General features: G+C 35.4%; 1 protein-coding gene across 3 annotated transcripts in view; it reads right to left on the bottom strand.

The window, feature by feature from the left end:
* Positions 1-289: 289 nt before the first annotated feature.
* SRBD1 (S1 RNA binding domain 1) overlaps positions 290-24,609 on the bottom strand; it is a 122,073-nt gene continuing 97,753 nt past the window's right edge. For 2 of the 3 annotated variants that reach the window (XM_048935846.1, XM_048935845.1), the window contains 5 exons: positions 19,982-20,088; positions 18,029-18,205; positions 14,183-14,353; positions 3,505-3,689; positions 290-1,219 (listed from right to left, as the gene is read on the bottom strand). In XM_048935846.1, the coding sequence (XP_048791803.1) occupies positions 930-1,219; positions 3,505-3,689; positions 14,183-14,353; positions 18,029-18,205; positions 19,982-20,088 (930 nt within the window). In that variant the 3' untranslated portion in view covers positions 290-929. Of the gene's footprint in view, positions 1,220-3,504; positions 3,690-7,422; positions 7,633-14,182; positions 14,354-18,028; positions 18,206-19,981; positions 20,089-24,609 lie in introns of those variants that run through there. The other variant, XM_048935847.1, reaches the window with a different exon arrangement.

Raw genomic sequence — 24,609 nt, 5'->3', positions numbered from 1 at the left:
CTAGAGAGAATCTTCCTATCACTTATGAGATTTTATTATGCTTTTTTTTTTTTTTTTTCCCCAGACAAGTCTGATCCTATACTTCAAGTCTCAAGAATATTCTATTTCCATTGATTATACTGAAAAAAACCCAGAAGGCTCAATTCATGGGAAGACAAAACCTAAGGGAAGACATTTTGACAACTGCATCCTCAAAAAGTGCATTCTTAAATTGAAATATTAATAATATAACATGTCAGAAAGAACAAGAAAGGACTGTTAAAACACTTTTAGAACAAGTACACTGAGAAAAGGTGGACAGAAATGTTTTTATTTTGTACATGTATAGTACAACATAACATCTTTGAGCAACGTTTCTTAAACCCTAAGGTATATCCAAGTGTGTTAATCAATACAATAACTGAACAAGCAATTATAAGAGAGGAAAACAGACCTCCTAACATTGTTGCTCAAATAAAATGGAATATTTCTGAACCGTCAATAGTATTAGCAGATGTTCCTTTCTTCAGTCAACTTTTGAATCGATATCATCACCATCTAACCTAATAAGATCACTTTTTTCTACAACTAGGTAACCCTTTTTCTGAGTCTCTTCCAGAAAACACGGAAATTATATCACTGTTTTTTGAAGGGGAACAGTAGATGTCTGCTGGTATAGTACTGACCAATAATTAAGACAGCAAATCTTGCACAGACAGAACAGGTAAGAGATGTGTCTGACAGCACACTGCAATTTTGTTTGTTCTGCAGACAAAATAACCAGGTTTCTTGGAGGTAACCCAATAAACTGCTCTAGAAATTATTAACAGAAAGGATTCAAGAAATGGGGAAAAACTGTTTCACTTTCAACATTCTCAAATGTTTGAATATCTAGAACCCTGTTAACACTTAAAATGAAAACTCAATCATAAAAAAAAACCCACACCCTCTCATAAAACACGAATAAGATCCAATGTTATCCTTAATCGAGGAATATCGACATTAAGCACTTTAACTTCCACTCTCTCTCCAGGACCTAAACCAAGGCTTCTTCTCTTTTTCACTTTAGAAAGTTTAGATTCTGTTATGTTTCGCACTGGAATCAAACCTGCTTTTCCCACACCAATATCAACAAAAACTCCAAATGGTGTTGCATTTTCAACTTTTCCCGTCAGAACAGTACCAACACTTAAGTCTTCAAAGCAGACAATGCTCCTCTTGAAGTCAGGTTTATCAAAATCTGTTATAAGAAACAAGAAACAAAAATAAGACACTGGGGAAGAACTTTGTATTAAGATTTGTTTCCAGTTAAAAGTTTCTAATTAAGAAATCATGCCAAAGTAGATCTAAAGCACCAAGTACTGCCTCACTTATAAAAACAAAGACACAGATTTTAAAATGAAGAAAAACAACTTCTTCAATGTTATTAGTCACCTTAAAGGGCTGTGATAAATAGAATAATAAGTACAATGAACTCAGTGGTATGAAACTATCATACAGTATGTATGTAGTGGAAGTATGTAGTATATTAGCAAGTGATTGAAAAACTCCTTTAATGTTCTTGGAGCTAGTAAGAAAAGACTCAAGGTGACTTTTACTTGAGCTGCATAAATTACATACATCATTCTATTCAGGTCACAGATTTGAGTACAATAAGGTGAATACTCAGTCTTCATCACATACTATGCAGAAAAATCAAGAATGCACTGTTCTTAGGCATGCTGTTCACCTGCACCATGACATCACAGAGTCTAATGCGACAACTTAAAAATCAGATGTGTTTTCAATAGGTAACAACCTAATATATTAAGTTCACATTCTACAGTTACAGGCACAGATAGATTTTGTTAAATTGTCGTTACTTTCTTACCACTTCCTGCTCCCACAAAAAAACCCTCTGAGCCATCTTAAAAACTTCTCTTTTCCTCCTGCTGTTTTACCTTTTACAGTAGCGCTAAGATTTTCCACAGAGTACACCACCAAATATTGATTCCAAATATTTTCCTCTATTTTATATTTTTAGGACAAATATAATCTGAACAAATGTATAGCTAAAAGGTGCTTTGGCAGGCTGTGGATCAGACCCCAACTTAATACAGAATCTTGTCATGGCATCAATAGGTTTTGAATGACATGAATGTTTCCAAAGAATGAATGCACCTAATTGCCCAAAATTGAACAATTCTTTTTCACATTACATCACCAGTAGCACTTCAAACAAACAAAAAAACTCCAACAATTTGACAGCTACTCAATACAATGACCATAACATTCAGAGGAAATATGGGAATTCTTTTCATTGACTGAATTTTTTCCCCCACTCTGGCAGATTTATCACAGTTACCAGATTAGTTCAGCCTTAACATTAAAAAGATTTTCTTGCAATAAATTCTTTGTAAAACTTTGAGAAGAAAAAGACTTTCAGAATATGATAAAATGTTCTATCTTTTCAGTTTCATCCCCAGAATCTTGCAATTTTCCTTTGTACTAATATCATTCAGAAAAAATAAGCAACATTTAAAAGGATAGAGAGGAGAACTCTTTCTCTGTAATTTTCTTATGCCACATCTCCACTGTTGGGAACAACATCAGAATTAAATATTAAATCAATATATATATATATATATTTTTTTTTTTTTTTTAATTGGGGTAGAATACAAACTATTCAGTCGGCCTAAGTCCTGTTCGGTGAGATTCATTTCTTCACTAATTAATTCATTTATTCACTAACAGATTTCTTCATATGTTTACACTTCATCCTATCACGATTTAGACTGAGATGCAAAAACACCAGAATGAATGGAGACATGAAAAACTCATTTTCAAGACCACTAGTTGGAAATATTTCTAAAACCTACAAGGAAACTATTCATGAAGCCAAAATGTAGACAAAAATGTTACTTTTTTAAGCACAGGTTTGTTATTTGTTATTACAAACCTGCATCTTTGCTGTCTTTTCTTAATCTCTTGCTACCATAAGCTTCAGTAAACAGCATCTCCAGATTTTTTACTTTACTGCCTACTTTATCTTTCGTTCCCCACCACTTCAAACTATTCAGCAGTACCACAAAGTTTTAACCTAAATTGTGTCACAAGCTGTGTGCTCCAATTACTCTCGTCTCCAAGAACTAGTGTAATAAAAGCAGAACTACACTCTACTAAACTACTGTTCCACAGACCTTTATTACTACTATTTCAGCAGCATTCTTCCCGTGATGGAAAACCAACACAGATTTAATCAGTATCGAGTCAACATATTGAAACTATTTCATTTGTTAACAGCCATACATTCCCTCTTCCTATGTCTGAAAAGGCCATGATTTGAGACAGGATTCACACTCCTTACTTACTGGATATGGAAAAAACCATCTGATTATGATACAGTCTTTTCTCTATCTAAGAAAAAAAGAGAGGTACCCATTCATGAAAGTCTGTCTCTGACTTTAGAAGATGAAAACATGCTGATTTAAAGCTGGTAAGATGAACAACTGAAAAGAGATTATGGCCCTCTAAACAAGAGTTTACCTGTTCGGATGTCAAAGCCTTCAGGCTGAGTCAGACCATCAATGATTAGCTGCAACGTGTGCACTGTTGTATTTAGCCTTTTGGCTGTCCCTTCCAGTCCTTCCTTTTGAATTACTGCATTTACTTTTTGCTGCATATCTGATTTTCCTATTTCATTTGTGTTTCCTCCAATGAAGGATAAAAATCTGTGAAATTCAAACAGAGATGCAGAGAGATTTGTAACATCCTTCAGTAGGAAGTGAACTTGTACAACACAAACATTCTCATCTTTTGTAATTGTTGCATACATAAATAAATTGTATATTGAGAGAAGAGTGACATCTAAAAAGACTACAAAGAAATACTTGAACAAAAAGCATTGATCTGAGATCTCTTGAAAAAAAAAAAAAGTTGAAAAAACCCTAGGACAATTATTGAAATTTTTGTTCAACAATATTGGAACATATGCTAAGAAGCAGATAAACAGTGACAAAGACACACATGCAGACTCTATTCCTATTTTCAAAAGTGATAGCATAACATAATTTTTATTTATCACTGAGTAAACATCCTTATTTTCGTGAAACACTTAAACATGGAAAATAAGTGTTTAATATATATAAACCAAAGATATGACACAGCTCATACAAGTCACATTTACACTGGACTAAGTATTGCAGTTTGTCTTTCTCAGTTAACATTTCAACGATCTGTCCAGGCACCAAGCTCCATAAAGTTCCATGAATAAATCTCTCCCACCCTGCTTTATCATGCTCTTGGTGTTTGAGAGTTGTAGATTTTTTTGGCATGTTCTCCACAGGAGATAGGTAGAATAATTTTTCCCATTTTCCAGACTTTGAGTGAAAGCTCCCCTTACAAATTGCTAGACAAGATCCCTACTTCCTACTATTATCCTGCATCATAACGGGTGTAAACTACAATGAGAAAAAGAAGTGCTGATCAGTAGGTGCATGCCCTGCGCTTGGGAGCAGTGGGAGGCATTCAGTCTCCAAAAGAAAGCAAGCTTCCTGATACTCAGCCTGATACTTTAGCTTTTTAAGAGTGCTTGCTGTATTTTATGCAGAACCAGACGCTGATATTGCTTTTGGCAGGAAACTAAACTTTTATTTATTTATTTACCCGAGTAACTCAACTGACAGGATTCCAGGTAGTAATTCATTAAATGTTATATGCACTGAAATATGTCAGACTGACTTTTGAGAGAGCAGAAATCAAAGGAACATAATTAATGCAATATCAGATTTTTCAGTAAATCATGGTTCATCTTTGTGCCTAAGAGCAAATCTTCATTCCAAAATGCCCAATGATTTCATCTATAGAAAGACAGCAGTCTAAAACTGGCTGTCAAGACTCCACTCCTTTACTGAACTCAAATACAATCATAGTGATTCAAGTGTAGGTAGTGTTAGCAGAAATGCATACATTTGTACTTAACAATGATAGAAACAATTTTTAACATTAACTTTCATGGTCTCTAGAGATCATCCCTATGGCTGCATATGAAGAAAAGAAATTCAGTAGACGAGACTTTTCTCAGAACTCACTGAATTTTAAATGACCAGATTACAACTTTGACATCACTGAAGGTTTTTGGTTTTTTTTTTGCTTTGTTTTTAAGTAAATTGAGGTGGTTTAGAAACAAACTTAATATCAATACAAATAAAATTGTTTAATATCAAAAAGAATTTTTTAATTTTTTGTACGCTAACAACACTACCACACAAATATTTTTCCAATAAAAGCCTATTTACAAAAATACCAGAATTTTATGAAAACATCTTCTATCAGTTGCAATGTCATGACAGCAATATTGCTGGAACCACGTGTAGGCCCAGGGAAGGCAATCCTCACAAAGCTACTCAGAGCTGCAGACTGCTACCATTGATAGACGGACAATGCCACCCACTCTGGCCACTAGTGACAGGCAGCAGCTGTCTGAGCTGTGAGTGATGTCAGATGTAGCATGACAAACCCAACCAGCCTCATGATTCAGCCTTCTACATAACATATGCTTTAGCCAGTGCTCCCATAAACAAGTTTGCTGACATTCATGTACTTTGCTTTATCTCACTTCAAATGGATACGCAGCATGCGTACCTCCAAGTAACATTTTTTCACCATTAGAGTTTCATATGAGCAAATCCATGCTGTAAATCGGTAAGTGTGGGTTTCACTGTTAGTAAGTACAACCACATGGAACAGTCACCAATGTGTAAAACACCTTATGTACAAAACTTTCAAATGTGTGGATAAATGTGCACTATATTACGTGCAGGCTACTGGAAAGAAAACCAGCACAAAACAGGACACAGCCCAGATGTCTGATCCCTCAATTACTATTCATGAAAGTTATTTGCCTCCTCCACTCCTACCTCTTCTTCTCCAGCTACTAGAAAGCATTTATCTGATATTATACAGGATTTTTTATTTGGGCTAGGATAGTGCCTCTGGTCCCTTTGTTATCAATTGTAGTTATTTAAATAACTTATTAACATGGTTACTACTCAGAATAAAAATTTGTCTCCAGCTAAAAGCAGCTTAAATATTCGCTCAGCTCTAAGGATGTAAAAAAGTGCTACTGCCCTCACCTGAATCACTCAAGTTCAGCATTTGCTCGAAAATATTTCAAAATTATATGCTGCATATATGCATAGCAGATCACTGCAACAAGGCAACAGATACACAAATGAAAAAAAAAAACATAATACAAGCAACACAAATTCATTTTGGATGTTTTCATCTTTGTCAGTTTAGTAAGAACAATTACGCACTAAAGTATTTCCAATTAAAAGTAATTTCTTATGGATTACAGATAAAATCTTTTAAAAATACTGTTGAATCTAATTACATATTTAATGTATCATTTTCACTCAAACACAGCTTGAGGGCACAGACTAAGAATCAATACGAAGCATAAGTCTAAGGCAGAACACTGGTGCATTATACTGATCGTTTCTAACCATAAATGTCATTGCTACGAATACAGTTTCCTTATTTAAAAAAGCAACCCAACTTCCTTTGAAAGTTACTTAAAGTCAAAAAAATATAAGAGGATATAGTCAGCAACAAGACAGACTGTGACATGGCTAATGTGGAAAAAAGAGGTTTCCCTTGATTTCCTTATTTTGATCTTTGTAATGGTAAATATCTCACTACAGCCTTAAAAAAAAAAATCCCACCCAATTTGTAAATGACAGTTCCAGTTGTATAACCATAAGAACACGAATGGTCTGTGTAAAAATGTAAGCCCTTTAAGCATTTTCCTGGCTACATAAGTGAACTAAATTACATGCTGCAGCAGTTCAAGTGCTATGTTTATCTACCAGAAAGATTAAACCTAAAGAAAAGTTAACAAAAATGGAAATGTGAAAGACAAGATGCTTTCTCAGAAGTGAAGTCATTCTTACAAGTTGTACTATCCTTATTTCCTCAAATGAATGTGAGTGTATGGTGAACTTTCTGCTCAAGGAACAGCCAGTCAGAGAAAAGTCTTCCAGGACTGTCATTCAGAACAGAATGGGATTTAGCTATTTTATGGATTTAGAGTTTTGGAGTTTCGAGATTTAGATGATACTTAGAAACCTTTGCAATCCTGTTAATTTAAAATGCTTGTTTGCAGACTTACAGGACCTACAGAGAATGGTCATGGCTAAATCACTGATGGTTTTTATTTAATACATAATTTCATCCATCTTACCTAGATAAAGAAAGAAAAGTAGCATAAATGTAACAAATAAGCACATCATGTTCACTTAACATACACATCTGCACGAAATTATAGCACAGACCTTGCAATGCTCTAAAAGATAATGCAAATTTCAGTGGAATGTAAATAAAGTCTAAAAAGAGTAAAATGGTAATATATTAAGGGAAGTTTTCAGAACAATTTTAAGTCACCTCAGACCCCCCCCCTCCCACAAAGTGAAACAAAAAAAGCTTCTTACAATATGCAGGAGTTCTAAAGCTTTGCAAGGGTTTTAGTCACAGTCGTTCTGTTTTATGTAATCATTTCCAGCAACACGACTTAAGAGCTGGGAGTACTGGATTCATTACATTAAAGCAACATGATATGCCATTACATCTTGTCACAGTGCACACATGAATTAATGGTAATGCAACATAATCACTCTGAAAACAAAACAACTTTGCATTAGCATGTGCTTTGTTAAGTAAAACGTACATTCATGACAGTAGCAAACTTAAATTATGCAGGCATTGATGTTTTAGTAATGTTTTGAAATACAAAAGCATTATTTGTATAATGCAGATGTTGGACTGTTCTTGTTTTCACTAGTCATGCAGGTTCTCAACATTTCAAATGGTGATGGGGATTATAAATCAAACACTATCTGTGCGTTATTCTGCAATTACACAGTTGCTGGACACAAAGTTAAGGTTTCAAATCTATTCAGAACTTTCTATACAGTTTAGTCATATAAGGATATTTAACCAGTGTTTTTCTAAAATGAATAATTTATTAACTTTATGTATGATCTGAGTGCATGCAGAAGACCACAAAGCGCTCAGTTTACATTTTGAAAGGATGCATCAGGAAACAATGAGCTTCTAACTGAGAAGAAATTCAGAGACCATTAGATTACAGCATGGCCACTTTGCAACAATGCTGCTAGGCATACTGTTGTTAGCTGTTCTCATAACTACCAATATATCACATAACTGAAATGTAACCTGAGATACTGAACAGTGAAATTCCATCAGTTATCCACAAAAAACAAAAAAAACAAAAAACAAAAAACAAACAAACAGTACAAGATACATGAGATAATTCCATTAAAGTTCTTTTTATTTGTGTATTTTAATCATATAATGGCAATTAGCACTGAAAGCCTTTTTTCTGCTATTTAATTAACCAAGACGATATTTCAAAAAATGTCCTCAAAAATCCAGCTCATGATAGACTTGAAAATGAGCAGATGTTCCACAATGACAAATATGAATACCTATTGGATTTAATGCCCCTCAATCTGCAAGGGTTCTTAATTAGGGGCAGACATTTCCTACTGGAAATAACCAAAATCATTTAATTTACTGACCATAAGTTTTTCTAACTTTCTTAAAAACAAACAACAAAAAAAAAACTAGTCTAGCTGTGTACATTCTAATTGAAGCAGACAATGATGATTTTGAAATAAAGCACTTTTACAGTGCTTTACTGTCAGTCGATTTCCGTTGCTCAAACACCACGCCAAGTAAGTGATCCATCACATCCCTGATTTTTATTTTCCTGAAGGACAGAATTGAGCCAGGCTGGCAGGGATCTGGAATTGCTGTCAAAAGACAAACATGCCATTGTATAATGGGCTGAAGAGGAAGACCTATCTTTTATTGGTCTCTTCAATCAATAGTACTGATTCTGCATTTTCTTAACTGTCCGTACTTGGCTTCAAAGCTAGCAAGTGCAGCTACCTGGTGCAAGTTCTCAACAGAACAGAGATGTAATGGATTATTTGCTGAATCCACCCACGTACCAGAGTGGCACAAACACTAGAAACTTTTGAAAACTGATCCATAGTGAGCAACGATGAAATATAAATCATTATCAACATGATGGTCATTTCAGCAAAGCGTCTAACTCCAAATATTTATTTTGGTGAAGAATAATACAAGCTTTGCTGAATATTCTTGGGATTTTGAAGTCATTTTGGGGATATCAACAAGCACTATCAACACAGAAACAAACAGCAAGACTGCTCTTACTGTCTGTCAAAACCTGTTCTTGAGGCAGAACCATCCACAGCAAGCAGTACTGTCTCCTAGCAGGCAAGGTCCTGAAATGTTGGCCAGCCAAAGAAGACACCCATCTGTGTTATGGTAAATCATAACTTCAGATCTGTTAGAAATGGTTTACCAATATTTGTAAGTCAGACTGACTGGAATACAACCTGTCTGCCAGATGCTTCGATATGTGAGATGTCAATATACGTTCTGATTGCCAACTTTTAGCAGAGAGTATTTTTATGACATTTCTATAAATTCAGCAAATGGTAAGATCCAGTTATATGAGACTAACTGCACCCAACAGACTGATACAACAAAGGAATGACACTGCCATTTCTTCCCAGCATTTTGGTTTATAAGCATAACCTGGTTGTAACTTCATGGGGCTGCCTAAATGTTTCCTCAGTTTTCCTAGCAGTTCTTTTACATTTTGTACCAAGAAACTGGATATGTTCTACATGTTGTATTAATTGTATGTAGAAGATTCTGCCTCTACAAACTGTTTTTCACATATAGACTTTTCAGAGATTTAAAACAGCTCTGCTTTGCAGGAAAATATGCTGCATACAAAGTATTTTAAAAGAATTTTTTTTCTTTAATGTTCAGGAAATTATGATTCATAATAAAGCTTGCTCACTGCACGTGACACAGTCAAGCTTTGACAGTGTGGAAACCATAGCAAAAATGTTTTGGTCATCTACAGAGTGTGTAAAATCACCAGGAGGATGTTTTCCAGTTATTTTATAGAAATTGTACAGAATTGAAGTTAAATTGTCTAAGTGCCATAAATCAACCATACCAGCACTATTTGTGCCACTGTAGTAAAGATTACATCAGTGTTTCCATTATAAAAAAAAAAACAAAAAAAACTTTTTCAGGGGTTTCTAATTCAGCCATTAAAATTGGCTCCAGTCTAAAACTTGGCAACCAAATTCACCACTTGGGAGCAATTCTTTTAACTATTTTTTTTAATGGCTTTGGCTTTCAAGCTACAAAATACTTCTGAAAAAGAAAATTAGTGGTTTCAAATTTTGGTGAACTTCCACCCCTCAAAAACATTGTTTTAAAAACTGATAATTTTGCGTGTCATAAATCTGTAATGTGGACTACTGCCTCCGGGTCATTTGGATAGAAGCAGTGTATAAAAATTGATGGCTTATTTTGCTTAAAAATAAGTGCAATTTCCCATGAAAACTTTTAATCCAATAAAATTTTGATGAAAGTCTTTCTTATGGTAAAATGTGGTAGACATTACACGAGGAAGCCTTTATGATTAATTTACGCAACATCAATTCCACCCATTTTGATTTCTGTGGTAACAGATACTGTATTTTGATGCCTTGAATTAAATCTGTCCATCATATTCATCAGAAAAATTCTCCTTTTGTTAGCACAGATGCACCTGCGATCATGACACGGCAACTGACAAATTGTGCAAAGAGCAGAAGAGAAAATGACACTTTAAAAGCAGCAAAAAAAACATAGGTAAAATGAAATGGATTTTGTTTAAAAACATTTGTATTGAGCTCTGATTTGAACCCACTTCTAACAGTCTCAATGATTCTCATGAACAGTAGATTTAAATTAGGTTTTAAACCATAGAAGAGTTAGTTTAGTACTCTCATCTTAAGAAGTCTTTCAGACTTGGTTTTTTTTTGAGAAGTCATTTAAAACACAATCGTTACTAAGTTATATTAGATGACTGAGGGCAGGATAGTATGATATCTGCTTCATATTTAGACCTTATGTCACCAGTGTCCATTTTTTATACTATATTGCTTGGTTTGCTTTTTTTGTTGTTGTTGTTTTGTTTTGTTCTGCCAGTTTGCTGCAGAGCTATTCTTTTCAAATGGCTATTTGCAAAACAAAAATATTAGAAATATTTCCCCCCTACCTTCCCTGCATTACTTTGGGGGATCAAGCTATGCCAGGTTACCACCTTCATATTTCATGAACTTTCAAGAAAAACATTTTTCTATTGAAAGAAAAATAACATTGAACATAGACTACATTCATAGAAAACACTCTGAGACGTTTTTATTTAAATGTAAGAAGTAAGATAACAGAAAAAGTCCAAAGGAAATAGAAAAGACTGATTCTATTACAGGAACAGATGCTATGCTTATTACTTAAGGTGTTTCATTAACAAATGTTATTATATTTTTATACTTGTTTTGTTATCAGTTGACTTTTTTTGTGTAATGAAACTTTATGGTATAATACCTACACAATGTGCACTTGGATTTAAATATTTCACCTGAAAATTCAGTCGAGGAAGGCAAAGTGTTTGGTAAGAAACAAAGAGCAGACAGTGGCACAGCTGGAATCCTACTTTTAAGAAACTGCACTAGACAAAGAGAAATGAAACATAGCATTGGTCTGTAGCCACATCATACTTCTCTAATGGCTTTGCAGCTCTCAAAGCCCACTAAGTTTGACAGGGAGCTTATTCTAAGAAACTCCAATGTATCTCTAAGCAATGTTGGCAGGACAATAGGTGCCAGCCCCCTCGCATAAGCCGCAACTCCAACCACCTACTAAAACTGTCTCCAGAATTTCAGTTATACGTGAATATGTGAACTACCCCATACAGCAATACTATTCACTATTTCATATATAAATTAACCTGTGTTAATTTAGCTTCTGTGATGGCATAGTACTAGATAAAACCCTGTAATATTTTACCACTAACTGACTACAGTTTTCTGCCCTGAGGTAGTCATTCCACATCAACCAACCCTTAAGTGAAGCTGGTAACACTATGAACACTTTTTTCGATTATATTGTTGTGCTAGAGCTGGAAAGCCAAATGAAACAAATCCTGACTGCTTGACATCTAAATTGAATGAAATACAATGTGGTAAATCAGCATTAGTGTTTGCTTATTTATCTACATCAAATTCTGAAGTAAGGATGACTAAGGTTTCTCACACTCTAAATCCTAATTGTAGGATCCCTGATATCAGGATCTTGTTTTTTAATTTTTTTAATTTTGTTTATTCAGCTATGGATAGGACAGAGAAATAGTAACAAATGGTGATGCATTAGAAAAATGGAGAAAGAAGGAGCAAAATAAGAATCCAAAATGACCTATACATTGTCAAAAGAGTAGGGACACTGGTAGTCAGCTTCACACTGGCCCAAGAATCATGGCCAAAAGAGAAGGATATGTGGCATGGAGTGGACAGGAATAAAAGTGCCCAGCAGAAGGAAAGAATGTTCACCTATGTAGAGGAAATTTATATGCAATTACCTCTTCTAGAGAGCTAACAAAGCATGCACTGTAGGGAAAGTATTGAAAGTATTCTAGAAAAGCAAGGATAAGAAACTTGAGCTTCATGAACTCGGAAACTCAGCATCTCTCATTGGGGCTTAGAGATTGTTTTGTTATGAACAGGTAGCAGAATGATGTTTCTCCAGGAGTAATATTCTCAGATATCATGAGAACTCTGAAAGCATTTAACTGCTGATGAAATTATCTCCAGCATGCCTTAAGAAAAGAACCTGTTCACCGCAAATCACTTACAAAAATAAATATGTGCTGGTTTATGGTAGGAAATAATGTTTTCTCAAGAGGACAAGCTGAGTCTAATTTCAACCAGGACTGATGATAGGAAAGATCAAATCTTATACTAGCATTCACCAGCTGCAGTACCTCCCTGAAGAGAGGCACACATGGGTTCCTAATTACTTTGTATGACCTACAGAAAAAACATTCTCTTCTTTTAGCTGAAGGTCACATACTAAAACCACCATGACATTCATGTATTTGGAAACTTAATATAGACATCTTAATCAGATCTCGCAACATCAGAATTTAATTGTAGAACTTCATAATAATGAGGCGTGCTTATATATGCCCATGCATTCATGTGCACAATCATGCATAAACAAATTGTGGTCAAAATTCATGGAGAAGGAAGTTTGTTTGGCACATGCTGACCTCAAGTCATGAAATAAAAGCAGTTGTTAACGATACAGAAGTATTAAACTACCACTACCTGAAAATTTGCACAGTGTTTCAATGAGGTTAATTTTTAAGAACAAATACAATTTTTTTTTATTTAAGATCCTGAGCAAAGTAATATATGAAGCACAATCAATAATGCAGCACAAGATGAATTAGATGCTTTCTACTAATTTGGTCAGAGCATAAAACGAGCTAGTACACTATATTACAATGTTTTAAAATAATCCACTGATTTCTCTGAAATTAGATGTCTTACTAACAAACTTGAGGTCAACAGTGAAACTGCATATGCATCAAAAACATCTAAATGCTTCAAGTTTCATCAGATTCGGTAGAATATCTTGCTACTTGGGCATTCAAAGATACCAGAAAACATTCTCCAGTATTTGTGTAAATTCAACAATGAAGTGATCAAACCTAGCTGTACATGCATTTGCTGAAGGGAAACATTTTTTCCTAATAAAGTCAGTGGTATTGCCGGGTAAGTTTAAATGCATGGAAAAAATGGGAAGTATTCCTACATGAAAAAAGTTATCCCCCCAAAATTCTTTAGATAGGATTTGAGGGCAAGGGTAAAGACTAAAATCAGTTGGAACAAATGATTGGTTTCCACACTTTGTGAATTAAAAGTACTAATGCTAATATTTGGCATAAGAAAAGCTGCCAAACAAAAGGAAATTGAAAAAAGTAGTCTCAGTAAGGGGGAAAACGGTGATACGAAGTAAGAGTAATGAGTGAAACATCTGGCAAACTTTAGAAAACTTACTGGTTCCCATATTGAAAAACAAGTGTGAAAACTAAAAGCAAAAAAAACCTGCTAACCAACTAAAAATTTGCATGCTAATCTTTTACCTAAAAAGATAAATATTCCTGCCTCAAAAGACTGAAAAGGCTGTTATCAGAAAAAAAAGCAAAACAGTAATTGCATTTTTTTTATATTGATGGTTCAAAAACTTTTCCACTGCTTACCTCATTGCAATGCTGTAAGACTCTGGATGGATACAAGTTTGGTCCAAAGGATTGGGTTGGTATGAGGCACTTGGTGTCGGCTTGCTCTTCTTTTTACCTTGCTTCTCACTGGTGAGTTGTGTACCTGCTTTAGTGAAAAGTGCATGACTTCCAAGCTGAGTTTTCTTATTACTGTCAGAAATAGAAAAAATGGGCATGTCATTCAAACTGAACAAGGTCCTAGCACAGTTCTTAAGCATTAAAATTGCTAATCAGATTTTTATCTGATGTTCATTCTCATCAAAAAGTATATCACTCCTAAATGGTCGTTGTGGATGAATCTTTACAACATTACAGCATAAAAATCCATCATATAGTGTTATGCATAAATTAATTTAATATAGAATAAACACACTGTGTTTCATCAAAAAGTCTGTGCAATGCCAAGATTACAAAAAAAAAGTAACATATGAAGTAAAAAAAAAAAACAATTTGTAATATTAAAGCAAATGAGAAAATGAGAAAATGAAAGTGCTGATAGTGTAAAATTCCACAATATACAACCTACTGTTTAGTCTGCAAACTGGATAGTATCTTCTGTTTGTAAAACAGGTACAATTGTATTTACCTACTTGATAAAGATCATGTGAGGAAAACTTTCACGATAAATTGTCAGTTCTTAGATTGCCATTTAAAATAAAAGGGATACAATTAGAAAAAACTACAACAAAATATCTTGTTCACAGTGTCTTTAGGTAACCAAATTGCAGAACAAAGTCACAGTGTTTAAATAAAGTCCTTGAATAACATTACTTCACTCTCTACATTTAAGCTTCTGAAAATGTATGCTCAAATATGGGTCAGGTTTAAACATGAAAAATTTCAAATATGAAAACCTTAAACCAGTAAAAACCTAAGGGCCAAACCTACCACTATTTCAGAATTTAGAAATAAGTACCACAAAGGTAAATGTTATGTTCTGTACTTCGGATGGAATAACACCAATCACATATGTAGACTGGAAAACAAGTGGCTGGAGAGCTGCTCTACAGAAAGAGATCTTGGGGTGCTGGTCAACAGTAAGTATAACATGAGCCTGTAGCATGCCCAGGCAGCCAAGAGGGCAAACCATGTCTTGAGATGCAATAAATACAGCATTGCCAGCTAGTCAAAAGAGGTGATCTTGTTGTTCTATGCCTAGTGCCAGTGTGGCCTCGCTTTGAGTACTGTGTGCACTTCTGGGACCCACAGCATAAAAAGGATGTTAAGGTCTGTGAAAGCATCCCTAAAAAGTTATCAAAGCTAGAAGAAAGGTTGGAAGTTGTGTTTTGTGAGGAAATTACAACACTTGGGCCATCCAGTCCGGAGAAAGGAGGCTTAGACTGCTATTAAACTGCTATTCTCTACAGTTCCCAGAGAAAGGAAGCAGGAGAATCTCTGCTCCTGGGAACTAATGGCAAGATGGGAATGATACAAAGCTGTGCCAGAGGAGGCTCATACCAGACATTAGGAAACATTTATTTACTATGAGGGTGGTCAAACCCTGGAGCAGACTTTCTGGAGAGATGTCCCAAGCTTATCAGTGTTTAACAGACATCTGGGTAATGCTCTCTGTAAGATGCTTTAACTTTTGGTTTGCTCTGAAATGCTCAAGTAGTTAGGCTTCAAGATTGGTGAATATCCTTCTCTACAAAACTACTATATTCTGGTTTTGCAAAAGTGTCCTAATACAGCCTTCCTTAAAACAGTGATTACAATCTTGACTCCTAGTCAGTTAGTTTCAGCTACCATTTGAGTTGATCTGTTTTTCTTTAACTGGCAGGATAATAAAGGTTTCAAAGTGTCAGGGAGCCCCGTGGACAGATTTGCCCACAATGGCAGGAGGACTATATATAACAGCAATGCTGCAACAGAGGAGAAGAAAGAAAAAGACCTGTTACAGATAGCATTCACACTTCACACTCTAACATGGAACATGCGCAGAAATGTAGGCATAGCTTTTTCTTTCAATATCAGTATTTTAAATAATGACTATTGAAAAACTGCTAACTATATAGTGTCCCTTCAATACCTCAAAGGGAGCCAAAAGAAAGAAGGGACAGACTCTCTTTAGCAGGGTCTGTGGTGACAGAACAAGGGGAAATGGTTTCAAACTTAGATGAGGGTAGATTTAGGTTGGATATTAGGAAAAAAAATCTTTTACAGTGAGGGTAGTGATGCACTGGAACAGGTTGCCCAGAGAGGTGGTGGAAGTCCTGTTCCTGGAGACATTCAAGGCCAGGCTGGAGGAGCTCTGAGCAACCTGATCCAGCTGTAGGTGTCCCTGTTTATTGCAGAAGTGGACTAGATGACCTTCAAAGGTCCCTTCCAACTCCAAGGATTCTGTGATTCTATTTGCTAACTTGCAAGTACAAAGTACAAAAACTAATTCACGCAGCACTCTATAGACATCAACATGACTGGAGAGGACAAAAATAAAATCCTCCCAGAGTCCATTTCAGAAACTTTTGATCTTGCAATCTGGGCCCATATGGACTGTTGCGCAGGCAATGCCTTTAGAGCTTTATTCTGGCCTCAAACTCTGAAGCTATACCAGATTTTTCAAGTTATACAGTGTTTTCAAGTTTTATGGAATCAGACTAACATCAGAAGTGTGCTCAAGAACGGAAAAAAAAAAATGGTGTTGTTAAACATTTCCTTAGTGAACTTCAGAAAAAAAAACACCAACATGGCATCAGCCTTCCTTTCCTCTATTGTACTGCCACATTCACTAGAACAGATCTGTTCAACATAAGGCCTATAGATCATTTGCAGCCTCAAAAATAAGTTCTTTGGTCTTCTGGTGATTAGTGTGCACCATTTGGCCTGCAGCATGCGCCTTCTTGCCAGATGGGCAACCAATCTGTATCCCTTCCACTCGGGCGGTATGCCAGTCCTAATGTGCCTACCTCCTGCTTGGAAGTTACACATGTTCAGTTTGGCCAGCAGCAACTGGGAATACAGTATTGCTTCTGAGAACAGGGTTGGAAAAAGAATAACATGTGCTTCCCTGGAAAATATTTCTGTGGAGATGAGAAAGCAGCAAAAGGGTGGGGATAGTGCTATCACGCTGTCCCTTTTTAGTTCTTTATATTGGATAGAGAAATGGGAAAGACAGGAGAAGGAAAAGAGATGCTGTCCTACAATGGGCATTTTCTGTTACGGCGAGGAAGCATTTTGGATGAAGAAAAAGAGCAGAATGAACGGTTGCAAGAGGAAAAGGCTTGATACAGAAATGGGAAGTGAGACGGAAAGGAAAAGTATGACTCAGTGTTGACAAACTGGAGTTAGTAATGGGCTTCTTACATATTTGAGAAAGCAAGAAGTCACATCATGCCTCATAGGCACAGCAGAGCCTAGCCCAGACAGCTTATTTAACTTTCTCTCTCCAGGCACTGGAATTGAAACTCTCCAAAAATCCACTCTAGTTTACTACCAATGTGTTCTGCAGAGTATCAATCTTCACCACACTGAAATGGATTTAACAATCTCTAAGTTAAATATGAAGCACTGGGCTGTAAGATTTTAATACCTCATAGATAATGACACTGCCACATGTCAAGTTTTTTCTGTTGATTCAGTTGAAGAATTTGCCATTAAACTTGTATTCTTATAGAGACTCTAACTTAGAGAACTAGACTAATAAACCATGGTGATGCAATGCAAAAGCTATGTTTGACAACTGACTTAAAGAATTTAATTTATTTCTTTCAAAGTATGAAGACCCAGTATTCCTCAAGTTTCAAATCTGAATACAAAACAGAAGGTAAAGGAGTCTTCCCATAACATTTTGGAAAATGTTGTCATGATGGCTAACATCATTTTTACCTGCAGAAAGTCTTTATATAATCTTGATTGAATCTGATGAAGCCAGCACACTGTTGGAAAGTTTTGGGACCCAAACCTTTAACTTCCTTGAGCTGTTCTCGATTTATAAATGGTCCATTCTTCTCTCGCCATTCAATAATATTTCTAGCTCTGGTGGCATTCAATCCTGCAATATGTCTGAGAGTAAAGTTTACAAAATACATTTTCACCATTGAATAGTCATTAATACAAGTCTAATCCATTTCAAGTACACACATGACTGCAGAAAATTTGGTTTGAAAAACCTACAAAAATTAAACACAGCTAAGAATGTTGTAAAGAGACTCCTAGAGCAAAGGAACAGTCTGAAAAAGGTTCTTTTCTCTGAATTCTGTGGAAGGAATCCTATGCAGTCAACAAAACTTCGTACAGCAATAGGGTTCTGCACATGCCTAACTAGTAAGCCAGGAACTCATAATTTATGATCTGTGGGCTACTTCTGTAATACCAATTTGATTTGTCATGTCTTATGGCCTGCCCCCAGCTGCCCTCTTCAGGAAACTACGTGGGAGGAAGGTTCAGGACAGACGAATTACTCCTGTGAGAGTAGCCCCCTCTCAGCTATTATCTTCCAGTGATACTGCAACACCTTGCCCCAACATGAGGCACTGGCGTCTGCTACCCAGAAACAGAGTAACTGAGAGCAGCTTGCCTTCCTTACACGATTTCACAGATCCACACAGCTTGTTCCTTTTCTCTCAGCTGCTCTTGAAATATAAGACCAGCTGGGAACTGACTTCATGAGTTGTTCTGAGGGCAACTTAGATCTGGCAGAGAACATACCTGCACAGTGTAACTGCAATAAGCCATATTCCTTCAGGAAGCAGTGTGTTTGTTGCATCTCTTCTATATGTACATACACACAAAGTTATATCCAGAGTACAACAATCACAGAAAGAGATAAAAACTGTGTTGGGCATTTATTTCTGGAGAAGAAAATGTCACCCAGATGCCCACATGGCTCCGAATATGAGATAAAATTGCTTTAAGAGATCTGTTTGTGGAATAAAACTGATTCTAGAAAAAACAAACTTGGCAGAAATAGCTGAAATGGGGAGTGAGAATAAAAGAAAAAAAAGAATCTTCTATTCTCATTTTTAAGCAGAAGTATAAAAAGAAATCCAAAGTCAGCAAAAACTGAGACACCTCTTTAACCATAGACAAAATATTCTAAAGGCATAGAATTTATTCCAAAAATTTCATAGAAACATTAGGAAACACAGCTTATTTTCACTGTCAAAGCACTTGATGTTCTTAAGTCTTTCAAGTAAAACACTCAAAAGTCATGCAGGTACTGTAATGTTGTCACCCTTTCTAAGTGTAATATCTAGCAACAAGCGCACTTGATGTGTAGGAAAGCATTATTAGGAGAGAAATAAGGAGAGAACAAGATTGATTTCTAACCCAGAGAAATAATATTCAGAATATTTTTCCAAATAATTATGGAAAAATTACTTAAAAAAAAAAAAATCACATTAAAAAAAGAATCCACTTGCAGAAAATTTCCCCTTAAATTCTTCCCTTTCTCCTTTGCCCCCTAGATTTTTACATCCTTCTTTGCTTAATACATACAAAAATACCTTTGAATGGACAGAAGGTACAGTTGAAAAATCTTTTCTTACTGCAGAAATACACATTGGTTATATTCAAGTTTTTCTAAATTGCAGTGTTGGTTCAAATTTTTTTTAACCTGTTCTCCTCCAAGGTATAGTTTTATTTGGAGAATCACACATACCCTTAAAAACTGAATTCCAAGGACAGTGAAATACTGTGTTACTGTGTCATTTTCTTGTAATTGGAAATTTAACACAAGACCCATTTGCTTCAGCTGAGTTGAAGTCAGATGGCAGACTAAACAGAGACTCTGTGATCCGGAGCCATGTAATTACTGGAATAGGAAAATGCTTGACTCACCTTAATAGTATTTCTGAGCAGATGTTAATATCAACTCCTACAAAGCTGACACACTCTTCAACCACACTGTCCAGAGTTGCTTTGAGCAAGGTCTGTGATACATCATGCTGAGAAACAAAAGTGGAGATATCAGGTTACTGAAATATTGAAGCATACTATTGTTTAAAGTTCTTACTTATGTAACGTTAATGCAATCCTTGCTGGAACTTATCAATAACTTACATGATGGTACCTGTTAAAATCAAACAGTAGAATGCTTTTTTTTAAAATGTCTTTAATGTTTTTTCTTGCCACACTTCTGTCATAATAAAAATCCCTAGAATAAGTCTCTCCTCACATCAGCTTTTCTTTCTTGTTTAATAACTATTTATCCAAATTACATAAAAAGCAAAAATACATTAAACACATAATGCTTTCTTTAAAGGAGTAATCTTTCTGTTCATTCATTGTCTTTAATCTGACATTTATGTATAACCTCACTTTGAGTTATTAAAAATAAGACTGTTTTCAAAATAAGGTATTTGGAGAAAAGATCATAAATGCTGCTCTTTTTCACCCACATACGCATTTGTGAAATTGTCCTATATATTAGCATCATACTACAGTACAGGCACTAGAATAACAAACTAAGTGTGGATAATACATTAGGTACATATCAACCCCGCAGCAATGATGTGTTTCAGATTTTAAACAGATTTCTAGGGAGATTGGCAGTCCCTTGACAGAAGCACCACTAAAGGAAATTCTTCAATTTTTTCCATTACTGTTAATAACGCTTCCTCTTTTGCTCCACCCCCTTAAAAAAAAAAAAAAAAGAAAAAAAAAAAGAAAATCCATCACACTTGTCAAAGATAAAAGATAAAAGTTCTGAAGCTCTAAGATTTCTTTCCCTTCCCAGCACAGGCATACTTCAATCTGTAACTTCTAGCTCCCCACACATATCCATCAGTGCTTAGAAGTCTAACCTGGAGGGAGAAGCCTCTCTGAATGCAGGAGCTAATTCAATCACTATGTTGGCTTAGCTTCAGGGCTCTTATACGTCACTCATGTAAATCTGAGTTGATCTGTTGTGGTTTTGTGATGCATTCATTTAGGACACCAGACTGGAACTGAGCCAAGGCACCGAACACTTCATCCACTACTTTGTTTAAACTTCTAAAAGCTATTCAGATCTTTTAAAGTTTTTGTAATTAAATTTAACATGCCAACAGTATCAACTTCCATTTACTAATATTGGTAGTTCATTAATGAGTGATTAGTTAATACCTATACAGAGCCTAAAACTTATGCCAGTGTATCTCTTAGACCTTCATTCCAAGAAAATGCGAATGTGTTTTATTATGATACCACTTACTATGACATTTTATTGCAACATACATAAAATGTCCTGAAACAAACACAAGAAAACCAACAAAAAAAACCCCATCGTCTTATATTTCTATACTTATGTCTTTCTGAAGACGCAGCTTCTCTTAGTAATTACATTCTATATATTCCTTCCTTTTGTCATCAGTTGGGTATGTACTAGAACTAGAGGATTCCAGCTCACACACACACACACACCGATGTATTTACGTAAACAGAACAGTAATACCAGACTAACAGATGGGCATGAGAATAAAGTACCAAAATTGTTTAGAAACACCTGAATTTTCTGTTCTTTGACAAGTACAGCTGCAAAATACAGAATTTGATTTTCCATGAAGAAGCACAAAGTTAAATTTAGTAATGTAAATATATTTAACATTTTTCTTTATGATGGAGGAAGGCAAAAAGCGTTAAAAATGCACAGTACTCAAAACATCCTTCTGCTTTTGAGAAAGGACACTGACTCAATCCAAGGCACTTGGAAGCTGATTCGCAAATTCACAATTCTTGATCACTCTTTTAATATATATATATATATAAAATATATGATATATATTATATATATAAAAATATATATATAATTTGTTTGTTTAAAAATTAATTAGAATAAAAACCAGCAAGTCTGTGACAATGATTGGGTAGAATGCTGTTTCCATAGCTTTCAGTCTCACTCCTTAAAATGATGATTATTCTTCAGTAGCAGAAATATACAGCCATTCAAATCAAAATTGAGACATTCATCATCATCTCCGCAATACTTAGTAGACTGGAGTACAGCAAAGAAGGTAAGGAAATATAGAGATTTGGCCAAATCTTTCTAAGCAGTTCCTCGTATGAGACTTGATTCAGCAAAAGCATTATTTCCATTTCTGCTAACAGTGAACTCAGAAACAAATCGACCAACTATACTACAAATAAAGTGGGAAATGGTATATTATAACCCAAAATAAAGCATTTGGAAATACTTATGCTAATGAAAGATCAGTGCTTGTGATTCCTCAGGTTCGTAAGTGAAAGGGGCATTTATCTGAAAATTTAAGATTGTAGATACAGTACTTTGTGTAAAATTCAAGTAACAGAATGCAAACAATTTGGCAAAAATAAAAAATAAGAAAAAGGTAACCGTTATTTCTTTGGCCAAGAACTCCTGCTCCTAACAAGGAATTCTCAGGTCTCTCAAAGATTATTTGCATCTTTTAACCTTTATTGGCGCTTGACAGTCACATTAAAAACAGACAAATATCGAAGGAGCAAATAAGCACAACAAAGCAGGGCATGCACAAACTCTTTAGTACCAATATCTGACAGAAATACCACTTGGAATGCATATCCCAGCACCCACGTCAAGGCACGAATGAGGAAAAAGCTGAAAGGTAAGTGTGACAGATCAAGATAAACATAAGACAGTGCAGCTGTCTTAGTAAACATGTCTCAAAGCTACCAATACCTCTCAGATGTAAAATATATTCGAGCTAGAGAATGAAATCAAGTTGCAAATGACAGAAAACTCTCCAGACAACAAATTTGCCTTTCAAGACCTTCACAGCTTCCTTTGGCTGCGATGGAGAAGTTTCTACATCCCTCTTTACGTTGATATGAAGCAAAGGGTAGTGTTATAAGCACAGTTTCTGAAAGTAGTTAAAAGCATTACTTTATGATCCTAATATCTTTGTAAAGACTTTCTACTGCTAACAGATTATACTTTAGAAAGGTTTATGCATCTTTCTGTCTTCCAGAAAATTTATTAGCCTTCTCCAGTATCAGAGGTTTGATATTATATACTTCTGTATACTATTTATATGCACTAGGGTGATATCATATTATTCAGACACTACTAGAAGCCATGCTACTCACTTGCTCCAAATAAAAACTGTGACCCTCTCAACTAAAGAAAGTAATCTGTGCTTAGAAATATCAGACACTGTAACAGTATTTTAGTATTTGTTTTCTAAGGAATTGCCCAGCAATGATTGCTGTCTTGCTCACTCTGAAGAGCTATGTGCACTCACTGGAAATAATTAATGCTACTAAAAACCTTGAGATGGTGCTACAACACCAATTGAGAGCCATTTTTCAAAAACCTGTTGTAGAGATCTCTAGCAATATAGTCCCTATAAAAGTATGTGTGTCATTAGCACCAGAAATTTATGAAGGGATACTGTTCGCATGTAGTCTGGAGATGTGCTGCATCTGTATGAGAATGGATGGTGGACAAATACCCTGACCAAACTCTCAGAGTACCATAGCTAGATTAGAACAACCCTAACCTGCAGCTTTTTGTGACAGTAGCATCAAACAAACAATGTACATAACCAGTGCACTCGGTAACCTTTTCCAACGCTGTTATAAAAATCATACTTTCAGGAAATAAATAAGGATTGTGTTTTGTGTGAAAGAAATAGTTTAAAATTCTACTGCAAAACACAGTGACTTTTAAATACATATATTTTATATTTATTAAATTAGTAGAAATCAACAAGACTAGCCCACACTTCATTATTAATTTACAATACCCTGGAGTCGAGCCAGCCACCTTCCAGCCCAGTTGGAAAGGAATCAGCCACTCCCCAGTGCCCACAGGCTCAGCACAGACATGACCTAATGCTGCTGCCCACGAAGTAGCAGGGAGGGGAAGAGCTCACGATCCTGTGTAACAGGCATCAGGTTATGGATTCAGGCCAGGAGGAACAGTAACACGGCCAACATTTCTGATCAAATTATACCTCACTTGTCCTTTGAATCCAAGTCAGCCTTCAATGAGCAAAGAAGTAAATGCTTTTTTTTCCACCCTTAAGTTCTGAAACACTTCTAGCAGCTCATAAAACATTATTTTGTTGGTACCTACCATTAACTTCTGTACCCACGAATTTTCATATTGGCATGTGAGACTAGCCAACATTGCCCTTAAAAACATATATACTTTCTTTAAAAAGAAGTATAATCTTGCAGCCTGAATGACATTTACTGAATGAGAAATTAGGTGAGACAACACATGCTAAGCAAAGTTCAGAACTATATCATGTTATAGAGAGTCAATCCATAGAAATGTGTTTTGCTTAAAATTTTTAGAAGGGAAAAACATTCCCTGCTAGTGCTGTGGCTAATATACAATCAGTTGCACTTCAAATGCTTGTGAAAGCTAGAAGCAAAATGTGTTCAAGACAAGCTCTTAAGTACAGAAGGACTAACGCAGTGAAAATAGTCTAATGATGAGTAGTTTTCATGGGCAGAATTAGAAGAAAATTAAAAGTGTACCTTTT

This window comes from Lagopus muta, chromosome 2 (assembly GCF_023343835.1).
Source record: "Lagopus muta isolate bLagMut1 chromosome 2, bLagMut1 primary, whole genome shotgun sequence".
Taxonomy (NCBI): Eukaryota; Metazoa; Chordata; class Aves; order Galliformes; family Phasianidae; genus Lagopus; species Lagopus muta.
The sequence above is the reverse complement of the archived record's forward strand: the minus strand, read 5'-3'. Positions and strand labels throughout refer to the sequence as shown.